Source organism: Schistocerca nitens, chromosome 1 (genome assembly GCF_023898315.1).
Source record: "Schistocerca nitens isolate TAMUIC-IGC-003100 chromosome 1, iqSchNite1.1, whole genome shotgun sequence".
NCBI classification, from domain to species: Eukaryota; Metazoa; Arthropoda; class Insecta; order Orthoptera; family Acrididae; genus Schistocerca; species Schistocerca nitens.
Genome location: NC_064614.1, coordinates 1,058,256,846 through 1,058,280,230, shown reverse-complemented (window position 1 = coordinate 1,058,280,230; position 23,385 = coordinate 1,058,256,846). Strand labels below are relative to the sequence as shown.

Sequence of the window (23,385 nt, the reverse complement as noted above, 5' to 3'; positions counted from 1 at the left end):
GTACACCCAGCGACACAGCCTTCCCAATTGCGTCCTCTGCTCACTCACTCACTCACTCAGCGCCCTCCAAAGTCTCCGTGCACTGTACACTGCTCATCCCTTAGTGCAGCAGGTCCAGGAAAACTCACATGCTCACTCTTGGTGGAGCCAATGTCATGTGTCTGTGGGGTCCCTGGTCATGTCGGTCTGCTAGGAAATGAAGCTGCTGGTGCTGCTGCCAAGGCTGCAGTCCTCATACCCCAGCCCTGAGTACCTATGTTGCCTCCGGTGATCTCTGCATTGCTGTCTGTCAGGAGGTGGTGTCCCTTTGGCATCGCCAATGGTCCTTCCTTCACCGGAATAAGCTTCGGCTTATTAAGCCTCTCCTGGCACCTTGGACGACCTCCTCTTGGCCCTACCACTGGGAGGAGATTATTTTAACTCGGCTGCATATTGGGCACTGCCTTTTTAGCCATTGTCATTTGATCGGTGGTGCTATCCCACCACTTCTTACGCATTGCCCGAAATTTTAACTGTCTGCCACTTCCTACTGGAATGCCATGGTTTTAACAATTTACGTTCCAGTTTGGGTTTGCCGTCTGACTTATCAGCCGTTTTAGTCAATGACACACGGGCTGTTGACTGCATTTTACTTTTTATCCGCCAAAGCAATATGACGAAGGCCATTTAATTTTTAGTTTTGGACCTCCATTTTGGTATGGTGTTTTTTTAGCCCTTTTTCCACAGGCCTGTTATCAGCTGTCTCCTATTACGTCCATTGGGACTGACGTATAGTCGTTTCCCTCCTCTCTGTGTTCGTGTTCTATAGTTTTGACTTGGGCGCTTATGACCTCAGTTGTTTTTTGTGCCACAAAACAAAATTAAACTAAACATTTTACTAATGGCTACTCACAAACCCTTCCAATATACCACAACTATCAGAATTGTACTGGCCCCAAGGGAGCATCTGGAGGGGTCTGGACAGGTGTAATTAGTGAGGGAGATCCCCCTCCATACAAAATATAAAAGAACAGCAGTTTGAGTGCGAATTACCGCAGAGATCACCATTTGCAGCTTCCTCTCCCCACGCCCCACCTCCGATGCCCGTACTGTCCCTGGCAAGGCTAGATGGGTACCCTAATCCAACAACATCACCGTCCCCTTCCCTTTTTCTGCTACTTCGGCTTTCAGTGCAAATTACTACATGAGGGGAGCACCACATCTTCTTCTAGGTGCCTTCTTATACACCAACTTCTTTTTAGTCTCTATCAGTGTCTCCTCAATGATGATTACCCCTACCCAGTTTAGTGCTGCCTGTGGCATAATTTTGATTATAAACCTCACAGTTTCTAAACCCAATTTTGTTGTTTGAATACAGTAGTCATTATACAATGATTTAAGTGACAGTGATTACCCTCCGATGATCTTATCCTCCTCCTTGTCGTTGCTCAATGGAGAAATTGCCACACAGATCTCATCAGGGCCAGTTGGCGGTTGTATACCTCTGCCATCAACTTCATCTCTCTTCCGTCAGATTGAATCACAGAGGTTGTCGGAGAGGTGTCTGCTGTGATCACCTGGGCCACTGAAACTGCTATACTCCTATCAATGGCCTCAACTACTGGTGAGTAATGTGAGTAATGTGGTGGACCAATGACATATATAACAGCTATTAAATACCGAAAGGGCTGAAACATCGTGAGTGGCTTCCTTGACAGACAGCTGTCATCATTGTCCGAAGGTGTACTACCTAATTAAACACAGTAGAAACAAATGCTGGGAGTGCTACAGATCTTCCCTGGGAACATAAGCCTCTTCATCTCAGGTGTGGGCCAAGCTCTGTAGCCTACTGGATTACCAAAGCTCAACTGTTTCAGATCTAATCCTCCTCCTGATGCTTTGTTCTTGTTGAACACCTTGCGACACACTAGGTGACCCCCCTGCGGGTCTGGGGGTTAGAATAGGCCCGAGGTATTCCTGCCTGTTGTACAAGGCAACTAAAAGGAGTTTCACACGTTTCGGCCTTTATGTGATGGTCCCCTGTAGGGTTTGACCTCCATTCTTCAAAATTTTCCTGAAGAACGAACCAATTGGGGAAGGGTGCTTTACAAGGTGCATCGTGTCCATCGTCTATTGATCTTTAGCCTACTCTCTCGTCGTCACATTGCAGTCCTGCCCATTCTCCATCTCTTGGGCGAGGACACCTTCCTGGGTGCATTTTCCACCATGCACTATGCAGTGTTGATTTCTGCATTGACGATGACCATGGACTTAATTGCACCCGATATCCAGCATGGTAGCCAGTACGTTATGGTGGGGCCGCCATGTACCCTGTTGGTTGTAGCCCCCTGACCACACAGGGATTGCTCTGCTGATGCCTGTGCTGTTAACTCCCCATGTATGCCAAGGGGTAGATGCCCATCCTCTTGGGGCATCGGGACTCCTGGCAATGGCCATTCTGCTAGGTGGCTTTTGCTGCGGCTGGGTGGCACCCGTGGGGAGGGGCCCCTGGTCGAAGTGGGTGGCATCAGGGCGGATGAAACGTGACGAAGCGTAGTCAGTCATCGCTTGCTGGTGGTGGAACACCCGCAGTCTCTAAGCAATAACGAGCTCAATTCAACACACACAAGTATTGGCCCCAAATCGTTCCCCACCCTGGCCACACCATGGGAGGAACGTCAGACTAACAATGGCAGCGGATCTTATTTGCCCCAGTACCTTGTATGTTCGAGAGTTGATGGGGGAATCTTTCATGACGATGAAGCCTCAGTTTCTTGTTGAGCATTTAGAGGACAAGTTTGTGGAGGTGGAGGGCTTGTCCAAACTGAGATCTGGGTCGGTCTTGATCAAAACAGCATCCTCTGCCCAGTCACAGGAGTTACTCACTTGTGACAAGCTGGGGGATGTTTCTGTAGCCATCGGGCCCCATAAGAGCTTAAATATGGTCCAGGGTATCATATTTCACAGAGACCTTTTGCAGTCTGACGATCAGCTGCGCACCATTTTAGAACAGTGAGGTGTACATTTCGTCCGGTGTGTCAACCGGGGTCTGAAGGATAATCAGGTTGCCTACGGTACCTTCATCTTGGCCTTGGAGGGTGATACATTGCCCAAGAAGGTCAAGGTGATGGTGTGACACATTGCCCGAGAAGGTCAACTTGATGGTCTACCGCTGTGACGTCGGGCCCGCTATCCCTCCCCCAATACAGTGCTTTCAGTGCTGGAAGTTCGGCCATGTCTTCCTGCTGTACTTCCAGTGTCACATGTCGAGATTGCGGACGCCCATCACATCCCAATACTCCATGTGCCCCACCTCCCATCTGTGTCGAGTGCAGAGAGCAACATTCGCCCTGCTCGTCTGACTGCAGGATTCTCCAGAAAGAAAGGAAAGTCATGGAGTACCAGACCCTGGACAGACTGACCTACACTGAGGCTAAGAGAAAATTTGAACGCCTGCATCCTGTGCCTATGACATCATTTTACGCCGCCGCAACAGCAGTTCTGGCACCATCAGCTCCACCAACCCAGGTCACCTCTGAGCCGGAAGACTACACCTGCCCCCTTGATGGTGGGGGCATTTTCCTCCCTGTTGCTCCTGCACCAACTACTTTGGGAGGAACACCCCCCCCCCCTCCCCCGCCCCAACCATTGGGGACATCCGTCCCCTCATGTAAGCCAGAGAAGTGTAAGTCTTCTTCGGCTTCTCTCACTAGGAAGGAGCCCTTTGGGTCACTCCCTTCCCAGGTTTCTTCTTGTGGGAAAGGCGGCACCCGCCAGTGGCTGAAGAGCCGAAAAGCAGCTGGTCGTAGGTCTTCATGCTCATCCTCAGTCCCGGAGACTGGGCCAGTGAAGTCCTCCCAGGCAGGGAAGCCCAAGGAGCAGTGAGAGAGATTCAAAAAGATAACCCCTAAGACAAAGGAAATTGTGGTGGCACCTACACCACTGCTACCTACAATCTCTGTGGCTGAGTATTGGGTGGAGATTTTTGCATCTACTGAGGACCTAGATCTCTCCAGACTCTGACACAATGGATATAGAATGTTCAGACAATAAATCTGTGACAGCAGGTGACTCTGAGGTGTAAACTGCCTCATTGAATGTTCCATGCCTTCCCAGTCTCACGATGTCATCCTCCAGTGGAATTGAGCAGGTTTTTCCACCACCTGGCTGAGCTACGGCAACTGTTAAGCTTTACACCTGCTATCTGCATTGCCCTCCAGGAAACCTGGTTCCGAGCAATGCAGATCCCTGTCCGCCGCGGCTATAAGGGGTATTACAGGAACCATAGCGACTATAGTCAAGTGTCAGGTGGAGTTTGCGTTTATGTCCTAAACTCAGACTGTAGTGAACATGTGCGCATTCAAACCCCTCTTGAAGCTGTGGATGTTAGAATAAGGACGACGCAGGAAATAACAGTCTGCAATGTATATCTTCCTCCAGATGGTGCAGTACCGCTGAATGTATTAGCTGCACTGATTGATCAACTCCCTAAACCTTTCCTACTTCTGGGAGATTTTAATGCCCATAACTCCTTGTGGGGTGGTACCATGCTTAGTGGCTGAGGCAGAAATTTCAAAACTTTACTGTCGCAGTTCGACCTCTGCCTCTTAAATACTGGGGCTGCCACACATTTTAGTGTGGATCATGGTAGTTACTCGGCCATTGATTTATCAGTTTGTAGTCCAGGACTTCTCCCATCTGTCCACTGGAGAGCACATGACCACCTGTGTCGTCATGACAACTTTCCCATCTTCCTGTCACTGCCCCAGTGTCAGGCACATGGATGCCTGCCCAGATGGGCTTTGAACAAGGTGGACTGGGAACTTTCACCTCTGCTGTCACCGCTGAATCTCCCCCACGCATTAACATCGATGTGGTGGTTGAGCAGGTGACTAACACAATCTTTTCTCTGGCAGAAAATGCGCTCCCTCGCTCTTTATGGTGCCTGAGGTGTAAGGCAGTCCCTTGGTGGTTGCCGGAAGTCGCTGAAGCAATTAAGGAGTGTTGGCGAGCTCTACAGCGGCATAAGCGGCACCCTTTCCTGGAGCACCTCATAGCCTTTAAATGGCTCCATGCCTGTGTTCGCTACCTTATCAAACAATGGAAGGAGGAGTGTTGGGAAAGATACGTCTCCACCATTGGGTGCCACACGTCACTTTCCCAAGTCTGGGCAAAGATCAAACGTCTTTTTGGGTACCAGGCCCCCACAGCTGTCCCCGGTGTTACCATAAATGATGAGTTATGTACCGACGCTAACGCGATTGCCGAGAACTTTGCTGAGTACTTAGCTGAAGCCTCTGCGTTGGAGAATTACCCCTCAGCCTTTTGCACACTCAAACAGTGGCTCTCATTCACTGCACGCTGCAGTGAATCCTATAACACCCCATTTACAGAGTGGGAGCCCCTCAGTACCCTTGCACATTGCCCCAGCACAGCTCCTGGGCATGATCACATCCACAGTCAGATGATTAACATCTCTCATCTGACTGCAAGTGACATCTTCTTGTCATCTTCAACCAGATCTGGTGCAATGGCGTCTTCCCATCACAATGGTGGGTGAGCACCGTCATTCGGTGCTCAAACCCGGTAAGAACCTGCTTGATGTGGGTAGCTATCGGCCCATCAGCCTCACCACCATACTTTGTAAGCTGCTGGAACGTGTGGTATGTCGGCACTAGGGTTGGTTCCTGGAGTCACATGGCTTGCTGGCTCCATTTCAGGGCAGCTTCAGCCAGGGTTGCTCTACCACTGATAATCTTGTGTCCATCGAGTCTACCATCCGAACAGCCTTTTCCAGATGGCAACACCTGATTGCCATCTTTTTTGACTTACGTGAAGCATACGACACGACTTGGCAACATCATATCCTTGCCATATTGTACGAGTGGGGTCTCCAGGGACCACTCCAGATTTTTATCCAAAACTTCCTGTCGCTCCGTACTTTCCATGTCCAAGTTGGTGACTCCCATAGTTACATTTATATTCAGGAGAATGGAGTCCCACAGGGCTCTGTATTGATTCTCTCTATTTTTAGTGGTCATTAACAGTGTAGCAGCAGCTGTCAGGCCCTCTGTCTCACCTTCGCTGTATGCAGACGACTTCTGCATTTCGTACTGCTGCTCCAGTACTGTGGTTGCTGAGCGCCGCCTCCAGGGAGCCATCCACAAGGTGCAGTCATGGGCTCTAATCCATGGCTTCCAGTTTTCAGCCGCAAAGTCGTGTGTCATGCACTTCTGTTGGCGTCGTACCGTTCATCCGGGACCTGCACTTTACCTTAACTGTAGTGGAGACGTATCAATTCCTAGGACTGGTGTTTGACATTTGATTGACTTGGCTCCCTCATCTTCGTCAGCTTAAGCAGAAGTGCTGGCAGCACCTCAATGCGCTCCGTTGCCTGAGCAACACTAATTGGGGTGCAGATCGCTCTATGATGCTGCAGTTCTACAGAGCCCTTGTCCAATCCCGAATTGACTATGGGCGTGTGGTTTATGGTTCAGCAGCACATTCAGCATTGCATTTCTCATTCCTGTGCAGCATCGTGGGGTTCGATTAGCGACAGGAGCTTTTAGGACTAGTCCAGTGACCAGCGTACTGGTGGAAGCTGGTGTCCCTCCACTGCAGATCAGATGTGCGCAACAGCTCGATTGTGGCTCTCTCCAAACTGGAGTCCTTTCCTTTAGCACCTCTACTTGCAGTCCGTTCTTGTACGCCTCCATGGTGTAAGCCTTGGCTGCAGCTTCGATTGGATGTTTTGCATGGCCCTAAGGACTCCGTTAACCTCGCCACTCTCCACTGTCACTACCTTTCGATTCTTGAAATGTTCCAGGGCTCTGAAGTGGTTTACACTGACGGCTGAATGGTTGATGGTTATGTAGGCTTCACATATGTTCATGGAAGACATATTGAGCAGCACTTCTTGCTAGTTGGCTGCAGTGTTTTCACTGCAGAGCTGGCGGCCATATCTCGCGATCTTGAGTACATCCACTCATGCCGTGGCGAGTCATTTCTCCTGTGTACTGACTCATTGAGCAGCCTACAAGCTGTTGACCAGTGCTACCCTCGCCACCCTCTGGTAGTGTCCATTCAGGAGTCCATCTATGCCCTGGAACAGTCCCGCCGTTCTGTGATGTTTGTGTGGACCCCAGGACACGTCAGAATCCCCGGCAACGAACTTGCCAACAGGCTGGCCAAACAGGCTACGCGGAAACTGTTCCTGGAGATAGGCATCTCCGAAGCTGACCTGTGTTCTGTCTTACACCACAGGGTTTTCCAGCTTTGGGAGACGGAATGGCATAACAGCAAGCACAACAAACTGTGTGTCATTAAGGAAACTGTGAATGTGTGGAAGTCTTCCATGCAGGCCCCTTGCAGGGAATAAGTTGTCCTCTGTCAGCTCCGCATACGTGACTAATGCATTTTTACCTACTCCATTCTGAGGACCCACCTCAGTGTCGCTGTGGCTCCCAAATGACAGTTGTCCACCTCTTGCTGGACTGCCCACTTTTAGCCGCTCTGCGGCAGACTTTTAACTTTCCCAGCACCCTGCCTGTGTTGGGCGACAATGCCTCCACATCAGCTTTAGTTTTACGTTTTATCCGTAAGAGTGGGTTTTATACTTCTTTGTAGGTTTTAGAGCATGTCCCTCTGTGTGCTCCACCCTAGTGCTATTCGGTGCCTTTAAACCAACCAACCAACCAACCACCCACTAGGTGACAGCATCAGTGTCTCTTTCTTACCTGGCCATCTATTGAATATGTAAGACAAGTTGATAAATAATGAATCTTTCAATGACTGAGAATTGCTTGAGGTCCCAAGACATGATTAGTCGTCATCAGATGGTGAAACATCTGAATGTGACTCACGCTTATCTACTCGGGACCTTCAACGTTATTTGGCTAGAAGGTGTTTTCCCTTCACAGTGGCGAGAGATCTTCACTATTCTATTCATAATACTACGCCAAAAACCCAATGTATATTGTCAGCTACCAGCCAAACAGCTACACTAATGTGCTGTTCAAACTGCTCCAAACAATTGTGTATGACAATTTTACTGGGCTGTTGAATCGAGGGGTATTTTGTACTTCGGTCGGGCGTGGTTTACAGGAAGGATGATGCAAAACTGTGCCTATGATTGGATTGGAAACATCAATGTGACAGTGTTTTTCTAAATGCAAAGTTTCTTTGTAAGTTCTTTGAGCCATACAAAACTGCTTGGGGCTATCCCATTTTCCTTACCTTGCATGGCTGGAACTTTAAAGGCTCCCTATTGATTTTATTGTAATCAGCTTTCCTCTTCAGATGGTTTCAGATTAGAGGTGGTACAGTGCGCAATTCCCTGTAGGTCCAGGAGAACAGTGCCCCTCAGACCTCTGTGCTGAGTGTTCCACTCATCACCACCAGTGAGTTAGTGATCTGTCTTATCAGTACCTACCCCTGTGCTGTATATTTGAGTTTTGGGTTTGGAATATCTTCCAGTCTGTAACCTTGGCTCAACACCAGCTTTGAGGTACCATCTGAAGGGCCTCAGCTTCAACCCTTTGCCATGCCTTCCGCATTTCTCCCATGAAGATTTGACTTGTTTATTTCTATTTCTGTATCACGATTAATTCTGTCCCAGAACTAGGCTTGGATACCAAGCACTATGTTATTGTTGCATAGTGTTTAGTTTCTGCGACGACTCTGATAACAGCTGACAGGCTGTCCCTTATTCGATAACTAGTTGTTTGTGACAGCCTAATACTGTCTGCTTCCTCATTCTTGGGGTGTAGTTCACAGTACTGTGCTCCATATTTTCTGGATCCTAGTCTTGATCAGACTGGATTATGTTTGCCAGATTTATGGCTCAGTGGTTCCATTGGATTTGAAATTATTGGATCCAGTATGTCATTGTGCATTAAGACCACCACTGGCACGTTCCAGTCTAATCCCACAGACATTCTCCAAACTCTCACAGACATTCTCCTAGCCTAAGAGGAGATCTTACCTCTTCATTTCTGATGGTACCAGCTCTAGCTCACTTAGGAAATCAGCATATGACAATTTCTTAATCATCCCACTAATGTGATTGGTTGATTTGATGTATCATTGTTTATTATGGTTCCTGTTCATGAGGTGTTGCCATAGTAGGAAAGTATTTTCACGAAGAATATCACAGACATCTTTCAGCACTGTTTCACATCAACTAACTTTAAACTGGACAACAAAATCTAAAAGCAAACTTATGTGGACAACAAAATCTAAAAGCAAACTTAGGTGCCGCTAAGGGGAACCCAGTCAGTGCAGTTGTAGTGAAATTGTATTTGGAAAACATTTGAAGAAGCAGTCTTTTGGCCATTGAAGAAAAATTCCTCATTGGATTCAGTATGTCATTGATACTTCTGTTACATGGCATATGGAGAAAAAACCTCTTAAAATTTCTCAATTTTCTGAATGATATTAATTCTAATATAAAGTGCACTATGGAGAAAGAAAAAGGCCAAATTTCATTTTTGGGTGTACATGACGGTGCCCATTCATTGTGTTTTTCTTGGGACAGTCCTGTTTTTTCCAAAATGTTCCACTGTCCTGAAAAATGTTTTTGGGAAGCTCAAATGTTGTGCTCTTTTTAATCCCCTTGGTTAAGGTACTTTACACTACTGGATGCATGATTTGCAATTTATTACTGCGTGTTGTGCAAGTGTATATGCTAGGGAGAGCCACTTTTTATCACTGGTAGTGATGAAACTGTAGAATGTACATTGTGCAAATCAAACTTTACTATTGATGTGGTGGAAAGTGTGACATTGTGAAACACATTAAAACTAAGAAACATTGCATGAGTGCACACGAAAATGCACCTATTGATGAAATACATAAAAGTGAAAAGTGTGACGACAGTGTGGCAGAATAATATTGTAAAAAAATAATTTGGGATCATGAGAGCCCATGATGCAAAGGTAAACTTATGTGTGTATAAAGTTTTATGAATACAGAATTTTTTTTCCTTTAATTATCATAGGCCTGTTTATGAACTTTCTAAAATTACGTTTATTAAATAAAAATGAAATGGATGCCCTAAAGTACATGTACTCAGAAAACTTGATGGGACTTCAGGGCACAGTCTGCAGAAAGCCCACTCACATGCGTAGATACCGCTACAGAAATTAGTCTCCATCCTCTGCAGGAAACAGAAGTGATCAAAACATTGGTGGACAGGGCTGAAAGAATTTGTGAACTACAGTACTTGAAGGATGAGCATAATCAATTAAGATCTGTTTTTGGCTGAAATCAGTACTCTGGCAAAGAGACCTAGGGCAATACATTCTAAAAGTTCTGGAGTTTCTAGTGAAAAAGAACCAACTACAGAGAAAGTTTTCCTCCCATTTGCAAAAACAGTCAGAGGTCGCACCAGCAGAGTATTCAGAAGACATAATATTAAAATACTGTTCAAGCCAACAAAAATGTTGTGTGAATATTTCAGCACTGCAGAGGGCCTATGCCTCTACTTTCCTCAGCAGGAGTATATGAAATCCCTTGCACATGTGAGCTCATCCTGTACAAGGTTTTCCAGTAGGAATGCTCCTAAAGACCTTCTGCCTACTTCCATTGGAATGTGCTCACCATGTATTCCCATGCACTCGTAATTGGTTAGTACCCAGACCGTGAATTGGAACTGATCAGTCTAAAGGAACCATGACTGTCTCCACTCAGGAACAATATTCATTGCCAGCAATGTTAAGTGTTTTCATGGCAGAGCTGACAGCTATTAATGACAAATTGATTGATGTTACTGTCATTCTATGATATATGCTGTTCACAATTTTCTCTGTGACCTTAGCTATACTACCTCCTCAGTTGTCTTGCTCTGGGTTTCAAGTCGAGTAAGTATCATGGGAAGTCAACTTCACAACTGCTAACATTAGCTTTAAATGATCCGAAGCACAGATTAGATTAAGTAGCGGTGCAAACAGGAACTAATCACTAAATGATGTAACATACGGTTGGCTACCGACCCCACTAATGTGAGCTATTATCCGTATTTGCCCTGTGATCACTGTGTGTGGGTACCTCATTAAATAAGATAAAATTAAGGGTTAATCCGGTATGCTCATAACGTTTTTAGACTTCTTACTTCCACTGTTATTGATTTTTTTTTTACTAGAAGGAATTATTAATTCTGTTACTTTCGTACCCTGCATTGGACTACCAGGGAGTTGGACACAGGGAAGGTGCCTCTCACTGCAGATGAGCACTGTCAGTACTCAGACCTGTAGATTGGCCCAGCCTCTGTAATTTTATTTCACTTTAAGTTATTTCTAGAATAAATGTTGCTTTTAGTGCCTATTTTTACCATTGATACATAATCTTAAAATTTGATTTCTGGTTGGTGTGATGAACTCAAAGTGGACCATGCCCACTGACTGACCAACATACCAACCAGTTTGGAATTTTCCACTCAACATTGAGTCATTTAAAAAAACCAGTGTTGTGTCATTCCTTCAGAAAATTATTCAATTTCTTACATAATTTGATGTTGCATACATTTCAACTTTGAATTTATTGATTTTCTAATGATTGTTCTGTAAGAATGGAGATGTGAAATAGAAGTATTTAATGCTTTCAGGGATATAGGTGTCACAACAGCTAAAGAAGAGGTCCAAGAGGTCATTGATAAAATTAAAGCAGTAAACAAGGAGAAAAGAAAATCAATAAAAAGCTATGTAACCCGTACTCGGGAATCACTGTAAGTATAGTTACCAATTGCAGTACTCATTTTTAATTCTTTTTTTCAGCAATTAAGAATTATATGCTGTACGTAATATCAATACATTTCATTGATCATGAAATGAGTTTTGAGAGGTAGTGGTGGTGAGCTCAAGAAGTTTTTTACAATAGCTGAAAGTTAGTTCTAGCTGCTAGTGCTCAGTGTTTGTTTGCAACCCATACTGACGCTAAATTCATGTTGTACTGGGATTTGGCCAATTGTCTTTGTAGTTTTGACTGAATTTTAATCTCCGCCTCTCCCCTACCCACTTTCTGTGGATTTATGTATGTTGTTTTAACCAATATTTCTAATATGATCTCAATAAATGCTGATCAGTAGTGGTGGCCCATAAATCATGTATGTACGAATGAGTGTTTGAAATCAGTCTACCAATTTGCATAAGAGTCAGTGTGCAGATAACAGAATATCAAATTGTTTTGATGCAGTTTTAATTTTGGGATCTGAATTGTGCTTCTGAAATGCACCAGAGAGCCAAAACACTGTGACCACTAACATCATAGTGGGTTGGTCCAACTTTGGAATGAAAAGTAGGTAGTCTGTATAGCGTAGATTCTACAGGTTCTTGGTAGGTTACTGGATGTATGTGGCACCAGAAATCTATGCACAGGTCATACAATTCCCTTAAATTACGGTCCTGTGGCATGTGTGTGAGGAGCTGAAGCCTGTTAGTGTCTCAGGTCAGTTCCATCAGGTTCAGACCAGGCAAATCTGATGGCCAAGACTTCAATATGAGTTTGATACCATGCTCCTCAAACCACTGTAGCACAATTCTGGTCTTGTGACACTGACAGTTATCTTGCTGGGAGATGACTTTGGTATTGTGGAGGACATACAGCATGAAGGGATGCAGGTGGTCTGCGATGATCTTCACGTAATCCTCAGCTGTCACGTAATCCTCAGCTGTCATGGTGCCTTTGGTTACTACCATAGGTCAAAAGGAAGCTCAGGTGAATGCCGATACGACATAATACTGACTCCCATTTGCATTTGTCCATGGCATTAGGGTATGTTTCAAGCAGCCATTCGCATGTTTAATGGCACATCTGGACATAATCATAGAAATGTTCTAACGAGAAACTTTATACATCCAATCGAGTGACATATTTCCATTGATTCAGAGTCCAAACGTGATGAACTTGTGCCCACTGCAGTCGTAATTGACAATGCATACATGACAGTGTTGTTTGCTGTTAAGCTCCCTGTTGAGAAATGTATGCTGAACGTTGTGTTCCAAAACACTTTGCTTGTACCAGCATTCTACTATTTCATCTGTTCTGCCACGATTGCTGCATATTGTGCTTTACTTAGTGGGCAATCCTCAGACCTCCACATTCTGTTGTAAGGTGTGGGTGTAAATCGTCGTGTTAGCTTTGGTTTCACCATCTTCCAACCACTTTCCATTGATGCTTACAATAGTAGCATATGAACAGCTGACCAGCTTCGCTGCTTCTGAGATGCTTGTTTCCAGGTGCCAGGCCATAACAGTCTGACCTTTTGTAAAAGTTGCTCATGTCAATGGATTTCCTCATTTGCAGCATTTTTGGTTGGAATGATTCTTCCTTCTTTTCTCTGCTTAAATTCTTTCCTTACCATATCATATGCCCACAATCCCATAGTTAGCATTAAATTCTATTTTGGGTAGTGATCGTAGTGTTTTGATTAGTCAGTCAGTGTATAATGGCTGCAGCTATTGTCAAATTGAAGTGTAATAATCTGTTTTATTTGTATTGGTTCCAATCTCTGTTGGTCCAGTGTTTGTTGCCTGCATGTTCTTGAAGTCTGCATACTGACCTGTAGGGCCTGCAACACAATTGTTTCACTTGCCAATAAAGAGAATTGGATTGAAAAGATGCCATCTGGTAGTCGCTCATCTAACCTAACATACTACTAAGGAATTTCAATTGACTGGCTGGGATTCTACTTGCCTCTTCGTGTTATTGTCCATGTTTATGATGGATATATCAGCTGAATGTAAAGTATGTTTCGTGCACCAATTACTTACAGTTCATTGGAACATCCCCCCCCCCCCCCCCCCCCGAACACACACACACACACACACACACACACACACACACACACACACACACACACACACACACACACACACACACACTGGTAAAATGCATTGCTCTATTACACCCCTTTGCTAGTGTCTTCTCCATTATTGCATTCTCTATTATCACACTTCCTAGACATTAAAAGTTATCCAAAATTTCAATGTCCTGTCCTTTAATATTAATATGTTCCTTGCCTTGTCTGTTTTCTCCTGGTTACCAACATAGTCATGCTTTTCTCCAGCAGACTGCGTTTGTCTGTATTTCTCATTTATTTATTTATTTTTTTAGATGTCTGCTTGATTCCATATTTTCCTTTTTGAAATGTGCCTACTTTTTCTTCTACATTTTAACTGTTGGTTCCACATACCACATTATCATCAGCAAATAGCAATAACTTCATCTCCCTTCCACTACAAGCTTCTTTTCTCTCTCTCAATTTTATCCATCGAGATTATAAATAATAATGGTGTCACCACATTTCCTTGTCTCGACCCTATAACATTCTTAAACCAATCAGTTCTTCCAATTTGGGTCTGGACATAGCGGAAGCTTTTGTCATAGATCTCTTGAAAAATTTCAGTTGCTTGTTTTCAAACTTCCTTTCATCCACATTTTTTTCTGGAGACACTACCAAATACCTGCACGAAGTCAAGAAATGTCAGCACCATATCTTCTCATACGCTTAATGCCTTTCCATCCACTGTCTCATAGTAAACATAGGATCTACTGCTAAACTACAATGTCAGAAGCCATACTGCTACTCTTGTAACTAGTCTTTCAAATTTTCCTTCACTCTTCTTTCCGGTATCCTCTCCATTATTTTTGCTGCTCGTGATGAATGTGTTCCTTCAATAGTTGTCACATACTAATGTCTCCTTTCTTGAATACTGGAATTATTATTCTCTTTTCCATTCTTCAGGCACACATTTGAGTCCATATCCATCTTAGCAATATTTATAACCACAGTAGCCCAGTAGTTCCAGCTGCCTTTATCATCTCCAAGCTAAGTTCACCTGTCCTAGATGCCATTCCTGTTTTCATTCTTCTAAGTGTTAGTTCTGCTGACAATATTGTATTATCTTTCTCATCTCCCACACCCAGGTCCTCTTGCTGTACCTCTATTCCCTTTTCACTGCTTTTCGCATTTAGTAGTTTGTCAAAGTACTCTTTCCATCTTTTTATTATTTTCTCTGGTTTTGTTATTAGGTCCCAGTTTTCCCCTTTTGCCAGCTTTGAGTAAGTGCTTTCCTCCCTCTTACTGCGTTATTCTATGCAGTGATTTTTTTTTTACCCCCACTAACATCCTTTTCCAACTCTGATGAATTCCTTCCAGCTTTTCCTCTTTTCCTCTTTCCTTCTTCTTCTTCTTCTGTTATTTTCTTGCTTGTTTTAGTGGTATACTCTTTTACTTTCTTTCTTTTTATCTGTGATCCATTCACACCAGACTTTCCTCTTTCTTTTTACTGCTTCCATCACCTGTTCACTTCAGTATGGTGTATCCTAATTCTTCGCTCTTCCAGACACTCTGCCACGGGTGTTCTCAGCAGGAAATACGAATGCCTCTTCGGACTTCTCCATTCCTCTTCCACACTTTCACATTTAGTGCTTGGGATTTTAAATGTTACTAACTCACTGAACTTTTCATGTACATTCCTATCTTTTATGTTCTACATGTTTCTTCTCTCTTTCTATCCGCATTTCCCTCATTTTCCCATTTTACCCTTCATCATCTTTGCCACCACTATTCTGTGGCATCCCTCAAAAGCTTCTCTGGGGAGCACTATTACATCCGTTAACTCAATGATTATGCTTTTCCACAAGAAATTAGTCAATGAATATTTTTCTCCTTGTCTATCACCACCCATATTATCTTTTTGCTATTTTTCTTCCTGAACCACTTGTTGCTCACAGCCAAACCATTTCTTTCACAAAAATCAATCAATTTCTTTTCTTCCTCAGATTTTCCTCATGTCTGGGTATACCAGTTCCCTCTTCCTTCCCATCTGTGCATTTAAGTTGCCCATCACTATTGTTCTCAGATCCGTAATTTCATTCTCAGATTTCTCTAGGAATTCCTCAATGTTGTTCTCTTTATTTTCTGTCTGTTCTCCATGCTAGGAACAGCCTAAACATACTCTGGCAGTAGCTCTAAAATGCTTTTGGGAGCGTCAGTCTCAGTGTAATAATAGCCTGTATGTGTAATGGTATGGGCATTTACAAACTATTTTATCAATAATTAGATTTAGAAGTCTTGTGTTACATTACATTAAACAAAGTCTTTTTAACTATATGTGCTAACTATAATGCAGGACAAGAGTGCAGATTGCTGCTGAATAGCCACAAATGGCAACTGGTACAACGAATGTCAGCGTTATTGTCATTTGAGATGGTACACTGCCCACCCTGCTCCTTCCAGAATCTGGAGTACAGAATTTTTAATCATTATAGGATTTTTAAACAATCCTAGAAGTGATGTCCCATGACTCCACTGAATCTCTTGTTTGGTGAATTGTAGCAATTGTGATTACCAGATAACTACAAAACTTTATGATTACCAGATAACTACACGGTTTTACAAAAAATGCGAAGCATCCAAAAGATAGCGTTGGAGATTAGTGTAACTTTGTACTTGCGCACACCATCGGCAGGTTTGTAAATGATACTAGGTGAACGTGTAGTGTTGTTACTAAGCTTAGTAGGGTATATAAGGGTCGTTGGTTGAACATTGTGAAGAATACAGACACATGTACTTGTGTGAGGCTGTGTTGTCAGCACTTGGTCTCAGAGAGATCTCATTGTTGGTCACCATTTGATTGGCTGGTAGAATCTTGCAATGTCCTGATCTGTGGGGCATTTGGATGTGATGCAGGCCCGATATTGGGCTGCATGGGAATATGAGAGCAGGCATAATCCTCATCGAGGTTTCGGGCATCATGTCTAACCACCGTAAAGGTGAATTACCGCATTGTGCACTAAGCACATTGTTACCCTCTACGAATGCACCGTCCATCTGAGAACAAGTAATGGACTCCTTTCAACACTGTGTCCTCTGGCACCATTGATCATGTACTATCAGCAGCCGGAGAAGAGAACTACTGTCCAATGTGTAGGCTGCTGTTTACACCGAAACACAAACAACTGTGTTTGTAATAGTGCCATGACAGGGAAGCACGGACTACAGATGAAAGGCGTCACATTATGGTTCTGCTCTACCCCAGATGACAGTCATCAGCAAGTATGACGGTGGCCTGGGGAGAGATCCCATTCTTCCAAGGTTTTGAGAGGCACACCAGTGTTACTCTTTGTGTTATGGTGTGTGGAGCTGTGAGATATGACTTCAGGTACTGAGTGTTAAGGAAACTCAGACAGCAGTATGGTACGTCACGAACTTCCTGCATCATTGTGTGTTATCTCTCGTTCAATAGTATCGTGGTGCCATGCTAGTCTACAAATTGTACTTGCCTCAGTGAACTGCCCACGAGATGTTGAGGTACTCCTGTAGCTGGAAGGATCTCCAGATCTGTACATTTGCCCATGAAAGAGGGTACAGTGGCTTGATGATACTCTTCCCAGCTAAATAAGTCAATGTATCCAGGTCGGAGAGAGCAGCATTTTGAGGGGTCATATTGCTAAGTTCTTTTTAAATTAAACACAATTTTGTAATCATTGAAGTACCACAATCCTCTCATCCATGAAGCTTCATTTTATTTCCTCATCTGTCTGTGGATGATGCCCTTTCTTGTCAAACAGGGCAGCATTTCTAATCAAAGCACAGGGCACAGCCATGATTTAGGCTTTTTGGGAAGGATGGTGAAAAAGATACTGCAATAATAGTAGAGCTACAGGCAATAGTTTGGACCATGACCTGAGTTGTACATTTAAAGATGACATCAGGTGCACAATGCTGAAAATGATCTTCACACTAGTGTCACTCTGAGTGATGGGGGAAGTTCTAAATGATGATGCATTGTATAGGCTGGTGGTAATGCAGTGGTTGTTAAGTGCGGAGGGAAGAGGGATATTCACTTAAGAGGGTCGATGCTTCGCCCCTCACTATACACGACATGGTTTGCACCTGAATGCTTCAGGTAAGAGGCTACTTGTGTGGCTGATTGCCAAAAGCATTTATTATCAATCATATCCAAATGTCTTCTAGTTGTTTGCTGGTTTTAAGGAGATAAATTCAACCACAAAGCAGAGCTGCAAAATAAATAGTTAAAATTAAAACCTGTACTACAAAGTACTGCAACTCCAACATAACCAAGGGTATTAAAGTAACAGTGTTTGGTGTTGTCCATAAAAACATCAGAAGGATCATCAATAAGAAGGATATACTTCTCATACCTGTACTGGAAAATGAAACTGTTATGAAATTTCAGATGATTTGTTGTGCATATTGAAACATCATGGGTAAATCACTTCAGTTCCGGTGATTTATCTTGATGTATGCCTTATTAATGTTAATGAATTTCGTGTTAAACAGCTCTTTCAATGCTGTGCTACGACAGTCAATCCGAAAACATACAAACAGTTAAATGGGCACTAGTGGAATGCATTTAAAGTTCATAAAATAGTTACAGACACTTTAAATAAGATTATGCAGGCTTAGAGAGTCATTGTTTCAATTTGAATATTGAGTTTAAGATAACACTGAACAAAGACATCTAGCTGTACATGATTTACCTCAGTAAAATTGCTCATGAGAATTAAAGGACATCATGTGAAGGGCATTGTTTTTTGTGTTTACAGTACTACTACCTTCAGTGGCTTTAAATGTAAAAATGATTGTCAACAAAAACAAACAAAGCAACTTTGAACAGTTATGTACTGATCATGGAAGAAATCTATTGTTTTGCAGCATTGTAGACAATGAGCGAAGAGAGATTTTGAAAAGAATGCTGGTGAGAAATTTATATAGAACCTATGTACAAAGAAAACTTGGCTCTTTCTCAAACATATCGCTGAAGCACTGTGCCTAGTTCTTCCCTAAAACAAACAGGTACAAAATTGGAATAAAGCAAGGATGAAAGAAGAATTTCTGATGTAAAAGTATATTATGTGAGAAAGAGAGAGCTCTACAAAATTCACAGGTCAGGATAATGCAAGAATTGAAACTCCATTACCACTGTTATTGTAAAATCCTCCCATCTGCTATTACAAAAGGCAAAAATCGTGCAGTATGCTCAAAAAGTTAAAAAACTGCAACATTAAGGCAAAGTAGCATAAGAAACAAACAAAAATATGACCCAATAAAACAGCTCACACAAAATAGCTGTGGCAGACATGGTGACATTTCCAAATCATTGGCCATCAAATTCAATTCTCAGTGTAGCAGCAAATGTTGCACTCATTATTAAACAACCAAACATACATGGATAAGATTCACTTGTGCAGGCACTAAGTGCACAACTGAAAGACAGTTTCAAACATACAGCTCCTAATGAGATACCAGTATTCGCCAGCTCTCAAAAAAGTAGCATTTTATGGCTGTGATTGTATTTCAAGCAGAATATTAAAATCCTGAGCTGAGCTGAAATTATTAAGTTATCTTTGCAAACAATCAGTGGCTTAGAGCAATTTCCTAACAGACTCAAATATGAGGTTTGTTTAAAAAATTCCGGAACATTCGTAATTTAGTACCCGTGGTCTGTTAGAGCGAAATGCACACTCCTATATGTGTAATTGTTGTAAGTTTCATTGTTGTATGACTGTTAGTTGTTGTTCAGTGCTGTATTGAGCAGAATGTTGTGTCTCACAGTTTGCGAATTTTGAGATGGCAGAGTTTGAGGAGCAACATGTCTGCATTAAATTTTGTGTGAAACTCGAAAAAGCCTTCACAGAGACACACCGAATGATGCATGAAGCCTATGGTGATGAGTGCTTAAGTCATACTCAGTGTTGTGAATGGTTCAGATGGTTAAAAATGGCTGGATGGAAGCTAAAAATGACCCACGTTCAGGGCGCTCTTTGATATCTACCAATGATACTCATGTCAATAACGTCAACGAAATTGTGCATGCCAATCAGAGACTGACTGTCCACAAGATTGCAGAAGAATGGAACATTTCAGTTGGATCATATCATTAAATCCAAACACAGCATCTTGGAATGAATTGTGTTGTCACCAAGTTCCTCCCTTGAGTTGAGACCAGAAACACCTTTGCCTCGCCAGTTTTCGGCTGCCAAGAGCTGTGTTATGCATTTCTGCCGGCGACGAACAATTCACCCTGAGCCGCGGCTTTATTCTGCCGGCGAACTTCTTGCTGTGGTAGAGACACATCGGTTTTTGGGTGTGGTTTTTGATGCCCGGTTAACTTGGCTCCCACATATTCGGCAGCTTAAACAGATGTGTTGTCGGCATCTTAATGCTCTGCGATGCTTGAGCCACACCAGCTGGGGCGCCGACCGCTCTACCCTACGGCTCTACCAGGCGTTAATCCAGTCCTGTCTGGATTATGGGAGCCGGCTTATGGTTCAGCATCCCCATCTGCGTTGCAGGTGCTGGACCGAATCCTTCACAGCGGTATCCGCCTTGCCACTGGTGCTTTCTGGACCAGCCCTGTGAACAGCTTTCTTGTGGAGGCAGATGCCCTCCACTGCAGTTACAGCGCCAGCGTTTACTGGCCGCATGCTGCACATGTTTGTAGCTTGCCCGGGCATCCTAATTATCGTCTCCTGTCCCCTCGGTTAGTCGTCCACCTCCCACAATGTTGGCCCCGGTTGGGTTGTATGATCGCAGTCTGTGTCAGAGAGCTTCTCTCAGGGCTTGAGGTTTTTCCTCTTCCACCTCCTTTTCAGGCCCGTATACCCCCCGTGGTGCGTGCCCCGCCCTTGCCTTCAGCTCGAATTGGCACAGGGCCCGAAGGACTCAGTCCCTCCGGAGGCCTTCTGCCGCCGCTTTCGTTCCATCCTTGCCACATATCAGGGCTCTGGCGTTGTTTACACTGACGGTTTGATGGTTGCTGGTCGTGTCGGTTATGCTGTGACTCTAGGGGACCATTACGAACAGTATACATTGTCGGCTGGCTGCAGCGTTTTCACTGCTGAGCTGGTCGCCATCCTTCGTGCCCTAGAGTATATCGGCTCCTGCTCAGGTGAGTCCTTCGTTATCTGTAGCGACTCCCTTAGCGGTTTACGAGCTGTCGACCAGTGTTTCCCTTGCTCTCGTCTGGTACTAGCTATCCAGGAGTCCCTCCATACTCTTGCCTGTTACGGCTGCTCTGTGGTCTTTGTGTGGACCCCAGGCCATGTTGGGATACCCGGCAATGAAAATGTTGACAACCTTGCGAAAGAGGCCACCAGTAAACCAACTCTGGATATTGGCCTCCCAGTGGCTGATTTGCGAGCAATCTTACGCTGCAAAATTTTCGAACTTTGGGGCACTGAATGGCGCAACCTGACCACACCAAACTAACTCTGTCCTATCAAGGAGACGACGGATGTGTGGCGGTCGTCCATGCAAGCCACTCGCAGGGACTCAGTAGTCCTTTGTCGGCTCTGCATTGGCCACACCCACTTGACACACAGCCATTTACTGCGCCATGCGGACCCGCCTCTGTTGCTGCGGGTCGGCTTTGACGGTGGTCCACATTTTGTTGGCCTGTCCCCTTTTAACTGTGCTCAGGCAGACGTTTGCACTGCCTGATATGCTCCCTGCCCTTTTAACTGATGACTGTGCTATGACAGGCTTAGTTTTGCATTTTATTCGGGCAGGGGGCTTTTATTACTTAATTTAGGTGTTTGTCTTTTTGTGTTGCTTTTTGGCCTTTGGCCTTGTGTGATTTTAATTCCTTTTGTCTCTTCTCAGTCTGCGTCTTTCTTGTCCTATGTCGTCTGTCCATTGTTCGTTTTTATTCTGTGTGGGTGTTTTTAGATGTTGGAAAAGGGGACCGATGACCGTAGTAGTCTGGTCTCTTTAATCCCACAAACCAACCAACCTTTGCCTCGCAATCTGTGAAGAGCTTTTGGATCGTGCAGTAGAGAATGAGATTTTTCAAATAACTTCCGGGAATTCAGCCAGGTAACACTTTCAGTGACCGCCGATATTTCGGCGGGAGAACACCCCGCCATTTTCAAGGCAAACTGCAACGGACAGGCCAAAGCACATTGCAGTCTAACTCGACAGCTACGAAGTTTATCCAACTTACGTAAACACCGATACATTTCCTCCCCGTAGAGGTAAACAATGTGAGACCTGAGTTTCTCCTGGCGTATACAACTTTCAAATAACTTCTGGGAATTCAGCCAGGTAACACTTTCAGCGACCGCCGATATTTCGGCGGGAGAACACCCCGCCATTTTCAAGGCAGGCCTGTCCGTTGCAGTTTGCCTTGAAAATGGCGGGGTGTTCTCCCGCCGAAATATCGGCGGTCGCTGAAAGTGTTACCTGGCTGAATTCCCGGAAGTTATTTGAAAGTTGTATACGCCAGGAGAAACTCAGGTCTCACAGAGAATGAGATGTTCCTTAAGAGAATCGTAACTGGTGATGAGACATGGGTCTACTGTTATGATGCTGAAACCAAGGTTCAGTCTTCACAGTGGGTTGGGAAAGGGTCCCCAAGACCAAATTAAGTTCATCAGGTCAGGTCAAATGTGAGAGCAAAGCTGATAGTTTTCTTTGACTTCGAAGGATTAGTTCATCATGACTTCATTCCACAGGGGCAAACTGTTAATTGATGGTACTATAGAGACATGTTGCAATGTGAGTAGGAAATGGTCTGAAATGTGTCAAGACAATTGATGGCTCTTGCATCACGATAATGCACCATCACATTCATCCCAGTTGGTGCGTGACTGTAGCACAAAAAACAAATTCACAGTGCTGCCTCATCCTCTGTACACTCAAGTTGTGGCCCCTGTGGACTTTTTTTTTATTTCAAAAGTTGAAAACCCCATTGAAAGGATGAAGATTTACAAAGAGAAAAGAAATAAAGGAAAATTCACAGATGGCCTTCGCACTTCTTAAGTAATAATACTCAGTACGTTGTCCTCGATGGTGAGTGTTCATCGGAGGTGCGGGTATCATCTGGAGTGCCCCAGGGAAGTGTGGTTGGTCCACTGTTGTTTTCTATCTACATAAATGATCTTTTGGATAGGGTGGATAGCAATGTGCGGCTGTTCGCTGATGATGCTGTGGTGTACGGGGAGGTGTTGTCGTTGAGTGACTGTAGGAGGATAAAAGATGACTTGGACAGGATTTGTGATTAGTGTAAAGAATGGCAGCTAACTCTAAATATAGATAAATGTAAATTAATGCAGATGAATAAGAAACAGAATCCCGTAATGTTTGAATATTCCATTAGTAGTGTAGCGCTTGACACAGTCGATTAAATATTTGGGCGTAACATAGCAGAGCGATATGAAGTGGGACAAGCATTCAATGGCAGTTGTGGGGCAGGCGGATAGTCGTCTTCGGTTCATTGGTAGAATTTTGGGAAGATGTGGTTCATCTGTAAAGGAGACTGCTTATAAAACACTAATACGATCTATTCTTGAGTACTGCTCGAGCATTTGGGATCCCTATCAGGTCGGATTGAGGGAGGACATAGAAGCAATTCAGAGGCGGGCTGCTAGACTTGTTACTGG

The 23,385-nt window shown here is 44.0% G+C and overlaps 1 protein-coding gene across 13 annotated transcripts in view; it reads left to right on the top strand.

Moving 5' to 3' along the window:
• LOC126197486 (WD repeat-containing protein 76-like) overlaps window positions 1-23,385 on the top strand; it is a 400,466-nt gene that overhangs the window by 26,396 nt on the left and 350,685 nt on the right. For 9 of the 13 annotated variants that reach the window (XR_007539941.1, XM_049934651.1, XM_049934647.1 and 6 more), the window contains exon 3: window positions 11,582-11,701. The exons of the other annotated variants lie outside the window; for them this stretch is intronic. Coding sequence is in view for 8 of the 9 variants with exons in the window: in XM_049934651.1 (XP_049790608.1) it covers window positions 11,582-11,701 (120 nt within the window). In the remaining variant the exon portion in view is untranslated. The remainder of the gene's footprint in view (window positions 1-11,581; window positions 11,702-23,385) is intronic. 13 annotated transcript variants of the gene reach the window in all.